The 20,234-nt window shown below is 34.3% G+C and overlaps 1 protein-coding gene across 1 annotated transcript; it reads left to right on the plus strand.

Moving 5' to 3' along the window:
• Positions 1-416: 416 nt before the first annotated feature.
• Positions 417-16,075, plus strand: LOC107765510 (beta-fructofuranosidase, insoluble isoenzyme CWINV3-like). The gene is made up of 7 exons (XM_075218891.1): positions 417-535; positions 715-723; positions 3,360-4,222; positions 4,850-5,008; positions 5,165-5,412; positions 15,499-15,589; positions 15,710-16,075. The coding sequence occupies exons 1-7, from the start codon at positions 478-480 to the stop codon at positions 15,887-15,889; spliced, it is 1,608 nt and encodes a 535-aa protein (XP_075074992.1). The 5' UTR covers positions 417-477; the 3' UTR covers positions 15,890-16,075.
• Positions 16,076-20,234: the final 4,159 nt, after the last annotated feature.

Genomic DNA, 20,234 nt, shown 5'->3' on the forward strand with positions numbered 1-20,234 from the left:
CGGAATATATATAGAGCAGAGTATTGTCTTTATGGCAATTCATCAAGTTTGATCGAATTCATCAAGTTTGATTGAGAAATTTGTGTCCAAAATGCTTACGTAGCAGGTCACCGTTTGGCTAAGATTATTGATGACAAATTCATAAACCACTAATACTTTAGGTCTTAATTTGCTGGAATATATTATTTTGACTTGTAAATATAATATTTTGACTTGTGTAAGATATATGGAATGGAAGTTTCCTCTTGTTTGCCGTCTTTGGATTAGTTGGAATACACTATTTGGGATTAGTTGGGATATATTATTTAAATTTTGTTGGCATATATTATTTAAATTTTGTTGGAATATATTATTTTAAATGACTTGTACAAGACAGAGTAAGACGGGATAGTGTATTTATACCTTCTTCAATTGTATGCAACATTTGCACTAACAAAAAAGAAGTTTTCAAGTGTAAATCAATATTTTCCTATCCTCATGGCTCAACCTTATAGAACTGCATATCATTTTCAACCTCCCCGAAATTGGATTAATGGTAATTCTTAAATATGCTTATCCTTTTTCAGATTTGTGATTATTTTTGTGTAATATATAATAAACTCTTATTTTTTATATTTTATGTTTTTATTTATTTATTCTTGATTTTTGTTCGATTGGTGGATCGTGTCGTTGACTTGTAATGCTGATGAACTGGAATACATGTTGGACTCACAGATCCTAATGGTAAGTTTTCTTGTCTAATTGTTTTCTATTTAGAGGACTTAAAATTCTATCACATAATTCTACCTTTTTCACGTCACAAATAATACTGGCAAATTTTAATGTTGTCGTTCCAACTCTCTTCCTCCAATAATATTGTACAACCTAAAAACTCAAGGGTATGATAAGAAAGAGAAATGGGGATAATTGGATGTAATTTTAGCTCACTACTCTCTCCGTTTCATAATAAGCGATCAATTTGCTTTTGGCACGCTCATTAAGTAAATATTAAATCCTATATAGAAATACCTAGTATGACTAAACTACCCTTAATAAATATTTAATGTGAGGAGTAAGAAATTTTTTAGGGATATGTATAAAAGGATAATTTTGTAAAAACAAATTGAATTTTTTCTTGAATATATAAACGAACACTTATTTTGGACCAAAATAAAAAAATAAATTGGTCAATTATTGTGGATCGGAGGAAATAATAAAAATAAGTTGTGGCTGGGTGTCGAAATTAATGTTCTTCTTTTCTTGTCCGTTTTTATATTTTCATTTACGAAAACGGGAAAGTTGTCCTAGAAAATCTTTCTAAAATAAGGATTTCATTGTCTAAGTTAGGCGTGTACAAAGAAAATCGATAAACCGCACCAAATCGATAATTCGAGTCAAATTAAAAAAAAAATCGATTGTGGTTTGGTATTGGAAAAAAAAATCGGACTATAATTAGTTTGGGTTTAACAAAAAAAGGTCAAACCAAAATCAAACCAACCCGATAGTACATTTATACAATTTTTAAAAATATTTTATATATATAAATATTTATTGTAATGTAATTTATAAATATATTTTAAACTCTTTCAAAATTTTATTTTTTAACGTATTATTTTAAGTTTGGACTTAATATTCTTGAATGGTAAATAAATTTTATAGCCCATAAATGTAGTAACTCAAACAAAGTTCAAATCAATACTAATGCTAACAAAAGATATTCAATTCAACACTAGGAATGATGATAGTGTTGAATATCTATTTTTTAGTTTTACATTGGTATATAATGAAAATGCATAACTTAGTTTATCTTTTTCTTTAGTGCTTAATTATGTAATTAATAGTATTTATTAGCTATATTAATTTTAAGCATGACCTATATAGTATTTTTAGATTATGTTAATTCTCATTATGGCATATGCTTTATGCAATTTTATTATTATTTTTTGAATATTTTAATTATATCATATTATTGTATTATTTTCTTGAAAAATACATTATATAATTGTATCTTATTAGGACTAAAAAAATATTTGGAGACAAGTTACGTATTTTGTGCTACTTGAAAATCCGAGAAAAATCGAGATTGAAAAACCCGACTTTGTTGGTTTGGTTGGTTTACAGATTTAAAAATCCGGCATTATTAGTATGGTTTGTAATTAAAAAAATCCGAACCAACCTTACCTATTTTTACCCCTAGTCTAAGTATGCCAAAATTTAAATAAAATTCAAGAATTACACTAAACTTGAATGAAGGTATTGTAAGTGATAACCAAATTACGTATTATTTTATAATTCGATAGAATTTATAATCATCAGTAGTTGTTTGCTTGCTTGTTCAATATAATAAGGAAAATGTTAATCAGAAAATTAAATATAATCAACTCTTCGTTGTGCATCTAGAATAGAGGATCCAAGTAATTATAGGAACTAAAGCTGAGGAGAAAATTAAACTACTATGTACAAATTTGAACATCATGTTTGGAAGGAAGGAATTCAAAAATAGCTAAATTTACAAGTAATCATTCAAAAATAACCATAATTTCAAAAGTAATCGAAATTTAGCCACTTTTCATGTAAAGATAAATCTGAACGAAAATATCGTTCAAAATTCGGAAAAATAATCCAATAATATACTGGAATTCCAGTATAATATACAGGAACTCCAGTATACTTACCGGTCCAGTATAATATACTGGAACTTTTCGCGTGTAGGAGTTCTAGCATAATATGCTGGAAGTTCATACACAGTTACACCGATCTCCAGTATATTATGCTGGAACTTTTCGTATTGCAGTAAAATATTGACTATTTTTCAATGACTTTGCAAACGCTGGCTATTTATGAATGACCAGTCCGAAAACTGGCTAACCCGTGCTATTTTTATTATTTGGAAGCACAGGAGAATATTCATTTGTTTATATTATTACCAGTATTTGATACTGGATCAATCATATCATTACTATATTTTCCCCATTTATTGTGTCAATGCACTAAACATTATGAAAAAAATATTTACACAATCAATAGGTATTGCTAGTTACTTTATAATAGCATAACTTGATAAACTAAAATAAATGGTAAATAACCTGTTATACAACAACAACGACAACAACCTAGTATAATCCCACTTAGTGGGGTCTGGGGAGGGTAGTGTGTACGCAAACCTTACCCCTACCCTGGAGTAGAGAGGCTGTTTCCAAATAGACCCCCGACATCCTTCCCTCCAAGAACTTCCTACCTTGCTCTTGGGGAGACTCGAACTACAACCTCTTGGTTGGAAGTGGAGGTTGCTTACCGTCAGAGCAACCCTCTTGTCTGTAAATAACCTGTTATAACAAGTTAAATTACACCGTTAGTATTTTACAATATTAAATTTGCAGGACCAATGATATACAAAGGAATATACCATTTATTTTACCAGTACAATCCTGAAGCTGCAATATGGGGAAACTTAGCATGGGGTCATTCTACTTCAACTGATCTTGTTGACTGGACTATTCATCCTCCTGCACTTATCCCTTCAGATTCATATGACATCAATGGTTGTTGGTCAGGTTCTGTTACACTTCTCCAAAATGGCACACCAGCTATACTTTACACTGGTTGTGACACACAAGATACACAACTTCAAAATCTAGCCATACCAAAAGATTTATCAGATCCTTATCTTATCGAATGGATTAAATCGGATCATAATCCGATAATGGTACCTAATCCAGGGGAAGAAACTTTGTTCAGGGACCCGAGCACGGCGTGGTTAGGCCCTGATGATGGAATTTGGAGAGTTATTATTGGAAATGAAAGAGAAGGCAATGGAACTGCTATTTTATACAAAAGTAAAGATTTTATTCATTGGACTGAAGCTGAGCGACCCTTGCATTGGACAAATGAAACTAGAATGTGGGAATGTCCTGAAATTTTCCCTGTATTAGTTGATGGTACTGAAAATGGAGTTGACACTAAAGTGATTTTTCAAGGGATTAAATATGTACTTAAGATTAGTGTGGCTGGTACTGGTGTTGATTATTATACGATTGGAAATTATGACCATGAGAATGATGTATATATACCAGATGATGGATTTGTAGACAATATTGAATCAGGATTAAGGGTGGATTATGGAAGGTTTTATGCTTCTAAGTCTTTTTTTGACAGTGCCAAAACCAGGAGGATCTTGATTGCTTGGGTTGATGAGTCTACAAGTAGGGAAATTGATATCATCAAAGGATGGTCTGGTCTTCAGGTAATTAATTCCTTTGATGCCTTTCTTATATATGGCACAATTCTCAAATATCTGATGAAAAACAATAATATATCGAGTATATTCTCATAAGTGGGATCAGGGAGGGTAGTATATATCTAGATCTGACTCTTACCTTGTAAAAGTAGGAAGGTTGTTTCTGATAAAACCTCGACTCAAGAAAAGCAAAACCGCAACAATTATGACGAAGAACTACGGAAAGATAAACAATAACAACAACTCAGTGGGTAGGGTCCGGGAGGGTAATGTGTACGCAAACCTTACCCCTACCCTGGAGGATAGAGAAGCTGTTTCAAAAAGAGAAACAATAACAATAACCAAAAAAAATATAATCGAAGCATAGGAAACATCGGGTAATAATAGCGATCTAAAAATAGGGAACACCAGGATAACACTAGTACTACAACTAAGAAAAAGAAGTACAGGTTTGGAAAAGAAATACGTTGGACGACTTACTAACCTCCTACCTTAATTCTCGACCTCCACACCCTCATATCAAGGATCATGTCCTCGGTAAGCTGAAGATGTGACATGTTCTGCATGTCCTGATCACCTCTCCCCAATACTTCTTCGGCCTACCTCTATCTAATGATAATCATTGTTTTACAGACGTTTCCTAGGAAGATTTGGCTCGATAAAGCTGGAAAGCAATTGGTTCAATGGCCAGTGGAAGAACTTGAAACACTAAGGAAAAACCAAGTTATATTACCAGCTACAACACTAAAAGCAGGTTCAAAGAGTGAAATTCCAGGTGTCACTGGTGCACAGGTATAATTCTTTAAACTTTTGCCGAGCGCATTTCGGAAACAACCTTTCTACCTTCACAGGGTAACGGAAGGTTTGGATACAAAAATTCCTTCCCAAACTTCATTCGTGGAATTACACTGGAATTGTTGTTTATTCATCGACTTATTATTGTTTCAGGCGGATGTAGAAATCTCCTTCTCAATCCCAATCGCGACGCTTGAGCAAGCAGAGGATCTGGAATCAAGTTGGAGTAATTCACAAGAGATATGTCGCCAAAAAGCTTCATCAGCAAACAGTACTGGTGTTGGACCTTTTGGATTGCTAGTATTGGCCTCAAATACCATTGAAGAATATACTGCAGTGTTCTTTAGAATTTTCAAAAAGAATGACAAGTTTGTTGTGCTAATGGGTTGTGATCAGAAAAGGTATCTACTCAACTCCTCCTAAAAGGATAGGCTACATTATCTGCTGCATACAAAAATCACTAGTTTTTAGGCTTATTTGTAGCTGGTGGTGGCAAAATGGATTAAAAAAAACAGTTATCCACCTATATTATTCGTTAAAAAGTGGTTGGATAATGAACTTTTTAAAAACGGGTCAAATATGGATAAGAACCATATTATCCACTTAGAAAATGGATAACCAATGAATAACTAATGAGTTTAACTTTTATACTTATAAAGACTTAAATTGGAGGTTCTAAAGTTTGTGAGACTAGAAATTATCCCAAAAGTGATCATATTCAAGAAACCATGAATAATATGAATATTCACATTATATGCCAGTTAGCCTATTTTCAATCCGTATTATACATGGATCAAATAATTTATCTATTTTGAATCGCTCATATCCGGCCCGACCCGCCTGTTTGCCACCCCCTATTTGCAACATATAAATGCTTTTGCAACATCAATACTGGTAATATTTTTATAAGCTTGTTAATTTTTATTTGACTTGTACTTGTAAATAATAATTCTGGAGAAAAGAACGTTAGCCTATAAATGTAAATATAAATGAAACAGTAATTAATTCGAGCCCACTGAATTCCCAGTGTTTCAGCGAACACAAAGTTCGGCAGCAAATCACACTTATGGTTGCTTTGTTTGTAATTTAAAGCAATGCACAAGAAAGGAGGAGAACTCAGAAGTCGAATGGAAATTCTGAGAGGAAGAAATGCAATTTATAGCCAATGTTGAGCGATAACAGAAGAGGAAATCAGATTGCTCGTTGCTTTCTGTTTTCTGTCCGTTTTTTTCTATTTTTCAACAAGCTGCTGGCACCTTTCTTTTATAGTGTAATCAACTGGTAAACACACTCATTTGGTGAAGCATTTTCTCATGGTGGCTGGAGCACTAAGGCTTTTAATTAATGGAGGAAACACTCATGGTGGCTGGAGCACTAAGGCTTTTAATTAATGGAGGAAGCACTCAACATGGTGAAATGAGCACTTGCTCACTAATATTCATAGATTGGAAAACATCCGTTACAAATACGGATAATATTACGTTAATATTCACTATTAACAAATAAATTTGGTCAAAAATATTAATCAATCAATCGATCAGTTGACCAAATCCAAATCCGAAGCCGACGCCGAGCCGAGCCGAGCGAGCGACGACGGCAACGCGAGACTTGCCTTCTTCCTAACTCTTTAAGAACTACATGAAGTGCATTTGGAAACATAAAATTTTACTCAAAATTTTCATTTCCCACCATTTTCCATTCACCCTCTTTTTAATACCTTTCCATATTAAAAAGAAACTCAACAATCCCCCACATGAATGGGGAATTACTATATCACGGAAGTATGCATGATAAACTTATGTGATTTGCAAGCAAGGATTAATTGCATCTGGATAAGTAGGTTTCCCTTTGAACTTTCCGTAGTGAACTTATGTCGGATATACATAGTCAATCGGTAGATTTGATATCTTTGAACCGTCGAACTTTAGTGTATACCTAGAAAACCATAAGTCACACAATCAACCCCTAACCGTCTTTGGTTCTCATTGTTGTGTTCGTTTCAGCCATGAACACCGCCTAATTTCATAAGTGCGTAGAGAATTGGCCTTGCAGAATTCTCCTTGAAGCGGCTAACACTTCACACTTACATAGGTGATTCCTAAACGTGTTATCTCGTAGATACACTATTTGATATATCCCGTATTAAATTTAGAAATCATTAAAAAGCCTTAATGCTTTATCCCTGGTACTGAACATTGTCTCATCACGAGAATGGACCAAGATTTTTGTTGACAATGTTGAACCGTCATTAATGACTTTGTTTGATCTCCTTGAACCTAGATCTTGGGATCTCTAATCTTCTAGGTAGAGTTACCGCCACAATGACTTGTTCTCAGCCATAGTCCTATTCCCCTCGATGATTTCTCAATTACCTCTCTAGTTAGGCCTTTTGTAAGTGGATCTGACACATTATCACTTGACTTTACATAGGTAATCGTGATAATTCCTCTAGAGAGAAGTTGCCTAACGGTTTTATGTCTTCGTCGTATATGACGAGATTTACCATTATACATAATGCTCCCAGCCCTTCCAATTGCCGTTTGGCTATCGCAATGTATGCATATTGGTGCCAACGGTTTGGGCCAAAATAGAATGTCTTCCAAGAAATTTAGGAGCCATTCAACTTCTTCACCGGCTTTATCTAAGGCTATGACTCAACCTCCATTGTAGAGCAGGCAATACATGTTTGTTTGGACGACTTCCAAGGTATCGCTCCTCCACCAATAGTGAATACATATCCACTCGTGGACTTAGAATCAGCTGAACCGGTGATCCAATTTGCATCACAGTATCCCTCAATCACCGCAGGGAATTTACTGTAGTGCAAATCAAAGTTCTGGGTATGTTCTAAATATCCCAAAACTCGTTTTATTGTCATCCAACGAGATTGGCCTGGATTGCTCGTATATCGGCTCACTTTACTTATAGCATAAGCTATATCTGGTCGTGTACAATTCATGATATACATTAAGCATCCCAACACACGAGCATAATCCAATTGTGATATGCTTTGGCCTTTATTCTTTGCTGGTGCAAGATTCACATCAATTGGAGTCTTTGCAACTTTAAAGCCCAAGTGCTTGAATTTTTCAAGTACTGTCTTAATATAATGAGATTTTGACAATGCCAGACCATGAGGAGTCTTATGGATCTTAATTCCCAGAATTAAATCAGCAACTCCCAAGTTTTTCATATCAAACTTGCTAGTGAGCATACACTTAGTAGCATTTATGTTGGCAATGTCATTACTCATTATCAGCATATCATCCACATATAGGCAAACAATGACTATGTGATTTGGAACATTTTTAATGTACATACATTTATCACATTCATTTATCTTAAAACTATTTGACAACATTGTTTGGTCAAATTTCGCATGCCATTGTTTGGGTGCTTGTTTTAGTCCGTAAAGGGACTTAACAAGTCTACATACCTTCTTTTCTTTACCTGGAACCACAAACCCTTCAGGTTGTTCCATGTAAATTTCTTTCTCCAAATCTCCATTTAAGAAGGCTGTCTTTACGTCCATTTGATGAATTTCAAGACCATAAACTGCAGCTAAAGCTACTAGCATTCATATGGATCGTCACTGGAGAATATGTATCAAAGTAGTCAAGACCTTCTCGTTGTCTATATCCTTTGACAACAAGTCTTGCCTTAAATTTATCAATAGTGCAATCATCTTTCATTTTTCTTTTAAAAATTCATTTACAACCCAAAGGTTTATTTCCAGGAGGAAGATCAACCAATTCACATGTATGGTTGTTCAAAATGGATTCTATTTCACTATTAACTGCCTCTTTCCAAGACAATGATTCCGAAGATGACATAGCTTCTTTAAATGTTTGAGGCTCATTCTCCAATAAGAAAGTCACAAAATCTGGTCCAAATGAAGTAGACGTTCTTTGATGTTTACTGCGTCTTGGATCCTCCTGATTAAATGTACTTTCTTTTGTTTCTTCCCGAGGTCGTTTAGATCCTTCACCAAAAAACTCACATTCCTTTTTATACGGATATATATTTTCAAAGAACTCAACATTATCTGATTCTATAACCGTATTATTATGAATGTCGGGATTTTCTGATTTATGAACCAGAAATCGATAGGCTTTACTATTGGTCGCATATCCTATGAAAACACAATCAACTATTTTCGGTCTTATTTTTACCCTTTTGGGTTTAGGAACTTGCACTTTTGCCAAACACCCCCACACTTTAAAATAATTCAAGTTGGGCTTCCTTCCTTTCCATTTTTCATATGGAATGGATTGTGTTTTGCTATAGGGTACTTGATTTAATATTCGGCTAGCCGTAAGAATGACTTCTCCCCACAAGTTCTGTGGCAAGTCAGAACTTATCAACAATGTGTTCATCATCTCCTTTAATGAACGATTCTTTCTTTCCGCAATTCCATTGGATTGGGGCGTGTAAGGGGATGTTGTTTGATGAATAATTCCATATTCTAGACATATTTCTTCAAACAGAGATTCATATTCACCACCCTATCACTTCTTATTATTTTGACTTTCTTGTTAAGTTGTGTTTCAACTTCATTTTTATATTGCCTGAATGCGTCTATTGCTTCATCTTTACTATTAAGTAAGTAAACATAGCAATATCGAGTACTGTCCAAAATAAAAGTTATGAAATACTTCTTTCCATCGCGAGATGGTATTGACTTCATGTCATAAATATCTGTATGAATTAAGTCTAAAGGATTTGAATTCCTTTCAACCGACTTATGAAGATGTTTAACATACTTAGATTTCACACATATTTGACATTTTGATTTTTCGCATTCAAACTTAGGCAATATTTCCAAGTTAATCATTTTCCGCAAGGTTTTATAATTGACATGACCCAAACGTACATGCCATAAATCATTTGACTCAAGTAAGTAAGAAAAAGCTGAAGTCTTATTATTATTGTCAACAACTATTACATTGAGCTTGAAAAGGCCCTCAGTGAGGTAACCTTTTCCTACAAACATTTCATTCTTACTTATTACAACCTTGTCAAATACAAAAATGCACTTGAAACCGTGCTTTACAAGAAGTCCAGTAGAGACTAAATTCTTCCTAATTTCGGGAACATGAAGGACGCTGTTCAAATTCATGACCTTGCCAGAAGTCATCTTGAGAAATATCTTCCCATATCCTTCAATTTTTGCTGTAGCAGCATTTCCCATAGAAAGAGTTTCTTCGGGTCCAGTAGAAGCATAGGTAGAAAATGTTTCCCTCATAGCACAAACATGGCGAGTGGATCTAGAATCAATCCACCACTCCTTATAATTTCCTACCAGGTTGCATTCAGAAAGCATGACACATAAGTCATCAACATCATCATGCTTTTCTACCATATTTGCTTGACCCCTTTTCTTGTCTTTCTTTCGAGCATGATATTCCGTAGATTTGTGTCCAGTTTTCCCACAGTTGTAGCAGTTTCCACTGAACCGCTTCTTGCTTGGGTTGTATTTCGGACCAGAAGCCTTCTTTCTCTTTTTGTTATCTTCAACAATATTTGCTCCCGTTATTGTTGAATTTCCACGGCCTCTCTTTTCAGCAGCTTTATTGTCCTCTTCGATTCTCAGTTGAATAATGAGATCTTCAAGGGACATCTCCTTTCGTTTGTGTTTCAAATAATTTTTGAAGTCCTTCCACAATGGAGGCAACTTCTCAATTATTGCTGCTACTTGGAATGCTTCATTAATGACAAGACCTTCAATTAAAATTCCGTTAGTAAAATTACTAAAAATTTTACTTTCAACATCAGTATTCTTTTGAAATATACCTTCAACAAGTAGATCATGAATAATTACTTGCAATTCTTGGACTTGGGTAATAACAGACTTGTTATCTACCATTTTGTAATCCAAAAGTTTTGCAGCGACGAATTTCTTCATCCCGATATCTTCAGTTTTGTATTTCTTTTCAAGCGCATTCCACAATTCTTTTGATGTCTCTACGCCACTGTATACATTATACAGATTATCATCCAGTCCGCTAAGAATATAATTCTTGCAAAAAAATTAGAATGCTTCCACGCCTCAATCTCGAGAAAGCTTTCATTCTCTAGAGTTTCATCTGGCAGATCCGGAACATCTTCCTTGATGAACTTCTGTAGACATAACGTAGTCAAGTAGAAGAACATCTTCTACTGCCAGCGCTTGAAATCAATCCCGAAAATTTTTTCGGGTTTCTCTGCCGGTGCCAACGCCGGTGTTCGGCTTGTTGATGCGTTGGCTGTCATCATCGGAACAGCTCGGTTTCTGTTGTCATTTTCCATTTCTGTAAAAGAATGACACAAACAAATGTTTAAACTGGGAGAAAAAAAAATCACGTCGATTTTAATTTCCAACAAACCGCCACGAAGGATTATTTTTACAACGGAAATCGAGCTATTCCGATGATGACAGCCAACGCATCAACAAGCCGAACACCGGCGTTGGCACCGACAGATAAACTCGGAAATTTTTTTGGGATTGATTTCAAGCGCTGGCAGCAGAAGATGTTCTTCTACTTGACTACGTTATGTCTACAGAAGTTCATCAAGGAAGATGTTCCTGATCTGCCAGATGAAACTCCAGAGAAATGAAAGCTTTCTCGTGATTGAGGCGTGGGAGCATTCTGATTTTTTGTGCAAGAATTATTTTCTTAGCGGACTGGATGATAATCTGTATAATATATACAGTGGTGTGGAGACATCAAAAGAATTGTGGAATGCGCTTGAAAAGAAATACAAAACTGAAGATGCCGGGATGAAGAAATTTGTCACTGCAAAATTTTTGGACTACAAAATGGTAGATAGCAAGTCTGTTATTACCCAAGTCCAGGAATTGCAAGTAATTATTCATGATCTACTTGCTGAAGGTCTTGTCATCAATGAAGCATTCCAAGTAGCAGCAATAATTGAGAAGTTGCCTCCATTGTGGAAGGACTTCAAAAATTATTTGAAACACAAACGAAAGGAGATGTCCGTTGAAGATATCATTATTCGATTGAGAATAGAAGAGGACACTAAAGCTGCGAAAAAGAGAGGCCGTGGAAATTCAACAATAATGGGAGCAAATATTGTTGAAGATAACAAAAAGAGAAAGAAGGCTTATGGTACAAAATACAATCCAAGCAAGAAGCGGTTCAATGGAAACTGCTACAACTGTGGGAAAACCGGACAAAATCTACGGAGTGTCGTGCTCGAAAGAAAGACAAGAAAAGGGGTCAAGCAAACATGGTATAAAAGAATGATGATGTTGATGACTTATGTGCCATACTTTCTGAATGCAACCTGGTAGGAAATCCTAAGAAGTGGTGGATTGATTCTGGAGCCACTCGCCATGTTTGTGCTGTGAGGGAAGCATTTTCTACCTATGCTTCTGCTGGACCCGAAGAGACGCTTTCCATGGGAAATGCTGCTACAGCAAAAATTGAAGGATATGGGAAGATATTTCTCAAGATGACTTCTGGCAAGATCATGAATTTGAACAACGTCCTTCATGTTCCCGAAATTAGGAAGAATTTAGTCTCTACTAGACTTCTTGTAAAACACGGTTTCAAGTGCGTTTTTGTATCCGACAAGGTTGTAATAAGTAAGAATGAAATGTTTGTAGGAAAAGGTTACCTCACCGAGGACCTTTTCAAGCTCAATGTAATAGTTGTTGATAATAATAATAAGACTTCAACTTCTTCTTACTTACTTGAGTCAAATGATTTATGGCATGTACGTTTGGGTCATGTGAATTATAAAACCTTGCGGAAAATGATTAACTTGGAAATATTGCCTAAGTTTGAATACGAAAAATCAAAATGTCAAATATGTGTGGAATCAAAATATGTTAAACATCCTTATAAGTCGGTTGAAAGGAATTCAAATCCTTTAGACTTAATTCACACAGATATTTGTGACATGAAGTCAATACCATCTCGCGGTGGAAAGAAGTATTTCATAACTTTTATTGACGACAGTACTCGATATTGCTATGTTTACTTACTTAATAGTAAAGATGAAGCAATAGACACATTCAGGCAATATAAAAATGAAGTTGAAACACAACTTAACAAGAAAGTCAAAATGATAAGAAGTGATAGGGGTGGTGAATATGAATCTCCTTTTGAAGAAATATGTCTAGAATATGAAATTATTCATCAAACAACATCCCCTTACACGCCCCAATCCAATGGGATTGCGGAAAGAAAGAATCGTTCATTATAGGAGATGATGAACGCATTGTTGATAAGTTCTGGTTTGCAACAGAACTTGTGGGGGGAAGCCGTTCTTACGGCTAACCGAATACTAAATCGAGTACCCCATAGTAAAACACATTCCATTCCATATGAAAAATGGAAAGGAAGGAAGCCCAACTTGAATTATTTTAAAGTGTGGGGGTATTTGGCAAAAGTGCAAGTTCCTAAACCCAAAAGGGTAAAAATAGGACCAAAAACAATTGATTGTGTTTTCATAGGATATGCGACCAATAGTAAATCATATTGATTTATGGTTCATAAATCAGAAAATCCCGACATTCATAATAATACGGTTATAGAATCAGATAATGCTGAGTTCTTTGAAAATATATATCCGTAAAAAAATGAATGGGAGTTGTTTGGTGAAGGATCTAAACGACCTCGGGAAGAAACAAAGAAATTACATTTAATTAGGAGGATCCAAGACGTAGTAAACGTCAAAGAACGTCTACTTCATTAGGACCAGATTTTGTGACTTTCTGGAGAATGATCCTCAAACATTTAAAGAAGCTATGTCTTCTTCGGAATCATTGTCTTGGAAAGAAGCAGTCAATAGTGAAATAGAATCCATTTTGAACAACCATACATGGGAATTGGTTGATCTTCCTCCTGGAAATAAACCTTTGGGTTGTAAATGAATTTTTAAAAGAAAATTAAAAGATGATGGCACTATTGATAAATTTAAGGCAAGACTTGTTGTCAAAGAATATAGACAACGAGAAGGTCTTGACTACTTTGATATATATTCTCCAGTAATGATCCATAGAGTAATGATCCATATGAATGCTAGTAGCTTTAGCTGCAGTTTATGGTCTTGAAATTCATCAAATGGACGTAAAGACAGCCTTCTTAAATGGAGATTTGGAGGAAGAAATTTACATGGAACAACCTGAAGGGTTTGTGGTTCCAGGTAAAGAAAAGAAGGTATGTAGACTTGTTAAGTCCCTTTACGGACTAAAACAAGCACCCAAACAATGACATGCGAAATTTGACCAAACAATATTGTCAAATGGTTTTAAGATAAATGAATGTGATAAATGTATGTACATTAAAAATATTACAAATCACATAGTCATTGTTTGCCTATATGTGGATGATATGCTGATAATGAGTAATGACAATTCCAACATAAATGCTACTAAGCGTATGCTCACTAACAAGTTTGATATGAAAAACTTGGGAGTTGCTGATTTAATTCTTGAAATTAAGATCCATAAGACTCCTCAAGGTCTGGCATTGTCACAATCTCATTATATTAAGACAGTACTTGAAAAATTCAAGCACTTGGGCTTTAAAGTTGCAAAGACTCCAATTGACGTGAATCTTGCACCAGCAAAGAATAAAGGCCAAAGCATATCACAATTGGATTATGCTCGTGTGTTGGGATGCCCGGTGTTTCAGCGAACACAAAGTTCGACAGCAAATCACACTTACGGTTGCTTTGTTTGTAGTTTAAAGCAATGCATAAGAAAGGAGGAGAACTCAGAAGTCGAATGGAATTTTTGAGAGGAAGGAATGCAATTTATTGCCAATGTTGAGCGATAATAGAAGAGGAAATTAGATTGCTCGTTGCTTTCTATTTTCTGTCCGTTTTTTTCTGTTTTTCAACAAGCTGCTGGTTTCTTTTATAGTGTAATCAGCTGGTAAACACACTCATTTGGTGAAGCATTTTCTCATGGTGGCTGGAGCACTAAGGCTTTTAATTAATGGAGGAAGCACTCATGGTGGCTGGAGCACTAAGACTTTTAATTAATGGAGGAAGCACTCAACATGGTGAAATGAGCACTTGCTCATTAATATTCACGGATTAGAAAACATCCGTTACAAACACGGATAATATTACGTTAATATTCACTATTAACAAATAAATTTGGTCCAAAATATTAATCAATCAATCGATCATTTGACCAAATCCAAATCCAAATCCAACGCCGAGCCGAGCGAGCGATGACGGCGGCGCGAGGCTTGCCTTCTTCCTAACTCTTTAAGAGCTACATGAAGTGCATTTGGAAACTTAAAATTTTACTCAAAATTTTCATTTCCCTCCATTTCATATTCACCCTCTTTTTAATACCTTTTCATATTAAAAAGAAACTCAACAAATACTACTTGATGGAACATGACAAGTTTGAAAGTGTTTGTTTGCATTTAACTTACATAGTCGCCCACCCAACTATAGTCGCCTACCCAGCTGTTTAAACTAAAAAGATTTTAGAAATTCATTATGAATTTTTCAAAATGCAGGTCTGCTGAGGGTTTTGAGTACGACACAAGCAAATATGGAGCCTTTTTGGATGTTGATCCTGTTACGGAAAAGTTGTCATTGAGAACTTTGGTAAGTTTACTATCAAAATACAAATCTCCTAATTTTTGAATTATGCAACACATGTAACATATTCAAAGCTCGAAATAGCTAGACTAATTATATGCTTTTTTTTTTTCTTTTTTAAAACAGATTGATCATTCCATAGTAGAAAGCTTTGGTGGAGGGGGAAAAACTTGCATTACAACCAGAGCTTATCCTACTTTAGCCATCAACGATAATGCCCATATATTTGTTTTCAACAATGGATCCCACGATGTTGAAGTCTCCGGTTTGAGTGCTTGGAGTCTAAACCGGGCTCAGATCAACTGAACCGTTCGACGAATCATTTAACCAATAATTTATAAGGGAAAATCATTTTCTTTTTAATAAATTTGAAATAAAAACATGTATGTTTTTTTTTAAATTCTTGATCACCAAAAGATTTGGAGGTACGAAAAAAAAAAGGAACATTGCATTCGCCTTTTTATTTTAAGATCAAGTCAGCTTTTGGGAATATGTATAAATTTTGCATGAGTTTTCTTATATCTCATAATTAATAAACTTTTATCTGCATATATAATATCTGTATAGAGAAATAAAGTAGAAACCAAAGTACCAAATAGTTACTGCTAGTTTGAAGAGTTTTTGCCAATATTGTCCCTTATCTTTGAGGTTAGGTTTATTTTGGTCCCTCAAATATAATCATGAGCATATTTAGTCCCTTAAGTATGCTAAAGTAGAGCACCTTTAGTCTCACTGATAGAATCTGTCAAAGATCAATTACGGAGTTGTGTTTCGGCACTGACCGTCTTTTTAATTTACTTATCAAAAATATTTTATAAACCAACATCCACTAATAGTAGAGAGCTGATAAATTTAAGATTTTAACGTTGAAACTTTTACTTTTAAAATTTTTTGTTGATTTTTTCAAAAAGAAAAGTTAAAATTTGAAAAATATATAGCTGACAAGATCACTTCTAGGCATATTATTGAAGCAAACAAATAACCAGATTGTATTATCACTTTTAGCCCGCACCAGAAATTATTTATATTTAGTAGCCGAAAAAGTATATAAAATTTGTATAATTTTTGTATATTAACATACAAAATGTATTTATATACAAAATAATATACAAATTTATACATTTTTCGGCTATTATTTTACAACAGCTATACAGTGTCATTTTCTCATTGAAAACTGGCACATAGGGGATATTTTCAAGGTCAAAATTTTAGAAGACATTATCTAAAAATGAAGAATTAAAGCGATAATTTGCGTTATCTAATAAAAGGAGAGGAAACATTTTGCTTTAGAGCAGAAGATTTGATTCATGAATCAGAGTTGGTTAACACCGTTAGTTTTTGAACACATTCTGTCAGTGAGACTAAAGGTGCTCCACTTTAGCATACTTAAGGGATTAAATATGCTCAGGTTATATTTGAGGGATCAAAATACACCTACCCTCAAAGATAAGAGACAATATTGGTCAAAAACTCTCGTTTGAATTAAGAAGATCTAAATAAAACTGATGTTATTTTAGTACTGGCCAACTACTTGAATTAGAGATGGATTGGATATCATGTAAATGCAAATTAAGATTAAAAAATAAATAAGGCTACTTAGGTATTGTTTATAATTACATTGCTTTAATTCTATGAGGTACAATAATGTTATCAGATATGATTGATTTATTCAAATCAAAATGATTAACTTTTTAAAAAGGGAACAACATGAGCTGGCAATAGATATTTATTATTCTAAACAATAATACAGAGAGCCAAATACTTTTGTAATTAATAAGAGTTAGAAAGTCTAATTAACTTTGTGATAGCCAATACAGTTGTCCAAAATAACATGTTATAATTTTTATAAAATAAGTATGTACGAGTAAACTAATATACACAAAAGGGAAAATTTTGTACTCAAACAATTAATTTAATTACCTAACTAATGACGAAAAGAATAAATATTTTATCAGACTTGTAAACCCAAATTGAAAGAATATGGGCAGACACGATTTTGGTGTATCTGGAAACGACATAAGCCCCTACTTTGTTATTATGCTATTTATCGTAGTTTTAATTTTTATATATTTTAATTTAATATATTTTCAATTTTAATATATATCTAATTTTAATGTATTTTCAATTTTAGCAACATCTAATATTTTATATTCGTACCTTTCAATTTTAGCAAATAAACCTCGAGAGAGTAATACCCGACTTGAACCCTAGTTGTACAAATTTGCATATCCAATTGGTCTTGAGAAAGTTAATTCGGCCAAAATCACTCGAACCACCGAGAGGTGTAGAGTTTGAAGTTTTCCGGCCAAGTGGCAAGTTCATCCAAACCAGCCCAAAATCACACCACATAATCCCCGTTCTTCCCTCAACCCTAATTCGTGATTATTTTCCTTCAAATCTCTGTGAAACGGCGGCCCGCGGTGGCTGAAATCTGAGGGGTACTCTATAAATACGAGGTTTTGTGTTTTATTTGATATTTTGACCTAGAGAACTCGGATTTTGGTGATTTTTCGAAGGTTTTTCAAGAAATTCCTTGGTATAAGTGATTCTAACTCAGATTTGGCTAGAGTACATGAATCTATCACTGAATTCATCATTTATTTCGTGATTTGGGATGGAATTTGGGAAGAAAATTGTGAAATCTTTCAAAAATGTAAAATGATGATTTCAAGGACAAATTATCTTAAATGTGAATATGTTGACTGTCTTGTTTCAATATGTACAACTCATCAATGCCTCAACTTTTATATTGTGGTGAGTTGTTTCATTTTGATTAGTTAGCTACATTTAATAAGAAATTCCGTATCCACAATATTGGTTTTTTTAATTTGTCTCTTTCAAAAAGCCAAAGATCCTTGTGAATCATGTTTTAGAATATTGTCATAACGATATTTAATACAACTATTATTTGGTAACCGAGTTAGACTAGATGATATTAATATATTATATCCAATAAAGCAATAGGTTTATCATTATAGCTTAACCACTCCATTAAAACCAATGTAATATTGCCAATTAATTCCAGCTGACCACTTCTCCCCCACTTTACACTTTGCACCAGAGAGTTAATATTTCGAGGTTATGGATTCAGGAATCTAAAATTTTAAGTTATTGCGTTCTAAATTATTTACTCCGGTTCACAAAAAGTAATCAATTTGTTTTTTTATTTTGGTTTAAATTAAATGTCAATTTATATAATCAAGAAAAAAAATTCTAACTTGTTTTTCCAAAATTACCCTTATGTACGTATTTCTAAAAAGTCATTTACTCCTCATATTTGAGAAGAGAATTAAGTGCTACTATAACTCTGGTGCAACATTTAATGAAGGGTAGTTTAGTTATACTAACTATTTTTCGTCTAGAATTTAGTATTTTCGTGTGCCCAAAGCAAATTGGTCCTTATTGTGTACCGGAGGGAGTAATAATTCGTATATATTCAATGAACTTTTTAAAAATAAATATATGATTTGAATCAAAATTATTGGGTTCGACCAAACGCGCAGTGAGCACTCGGGCTCCGCCCCTACTTTACACCTTCAACTGGCAGACAAGTGGACAACATACAGTTTCAAGTTGAGGGAAATGACAGAAAAGTGAAAAGTAAGTTTAAGAGCAGAATCTAAAGAAAAACAGAAGAAGAGCATACTACTAACAAAACATGGCATTCAATGGGGTATTAGTGGTGTCAGTGGCAAAGTTTTCAGCACAGATTTGGCAGTTTCTGGCATGTTTGCAAGATCCAATAAGCAGCCAACAACTGTTGGATCTTGTTATCTGTTTTCCTCTTCAACGGATTGGTCTCTGTGTTTGGACTTTCCTCTGTTTTCCTCATAGCCTTTATTCCTACCAACGTTATTCTTACGCTACTTCTTCTACTTCATCATCTCATCATCAAGATTTTGATAATTCCTCTATTTCTTCTTCTTCAAATCTGGGACAGAATTGGGTTGAGTTCGACTTGATAATCTAATCTCCCTGTAACTACTGATCACCCATCTACCTGAATTTTATTTTCTGAATGTATATAGTCAATTTGAGTTGACCCTTTTCCCTTTTGTATTTTTTTCTTTCAAAGGAGGGGAGTTGGAGCAACAGTAAAATTGTCTTTGTGTGACCTAAAGGTTACGGAAATCAGCCATTGATGCTTGCATCAAGTAGGCCGGTTACATCACACTCTTTGGAGTGCGGTCCAAAATCAAGACCTTGTGTGAATGCGTGATGCTTCGTGCACCAGGCTATCTTTTATTCTTTTTCTTCCCCTCGACACACATGATTGATTCAGTTGTCTGTTCATTAGTAATTGTGGTGAAAGTGCTTCAGTTTCTACAGCAACTGATGTCTTATGTTAAGGTGGCTGATTTTGGATCCATTCGGATGATGATACTGTGAATTATGGGTGTTCCAAGACTTATTGAGTTTTTCTTCTTGTCACTAAAAGTCTGAATATTTTGTGGTTCTTGAGCTTGTATTCAGGAATTTAAGATAATTTTCATTGAGCTAGAGTTGGAGGTTATTTTTTTGGACCCTTGTACAGTCAAAAAGAAAAGAGTAAACCACCAGCAGTATGTTTATGGTAAATTTTACAGATTATGGTTGCAGCTGCCTAAATTAAGGGCCAGCTTCAAGTAGCAAAATATTTATGTGACCTATT

Source organism: Nicotiana tabacum, chromosome 8 (assembly GCF_000715075.1).
Source record: "Nicotiana tabacum cultivar K326 chromosome 8, ASM71507v2, whole genome shotgun sequence".
NCBI lineage: Eukaryota > Viridiplantae > Streptophyta > Magnoliopsida > Solanales > Solanaceae > Nicotiana > Nicotiana tabacum.

Excerpts from the sequence above, each read along its gene's own strand:
- LOC107765510 (XM_075218891.1), top strand. The coding sequence starts at position 478 with ATGGCTCAACCTTATAGAACTGCATATCATTTTCAACCTCCCCGAAAT. Across the intron at positions 4,223-4,849 it reads AAGGATGGTCTGGTCTTCAG|ACGTTTCCTAGGAAGATTTG; the intron begins GTAATTAATTCC and ends ATTGTTTTACAG. Across the intron at positions 5,413-15,498 it reads ATGGGTTGTGATCAGAAAAG|GTCTGCTGAGGGTTTTGAGT; the intron begins GTATCTACTCAA and ends TTCAAAATGCAG.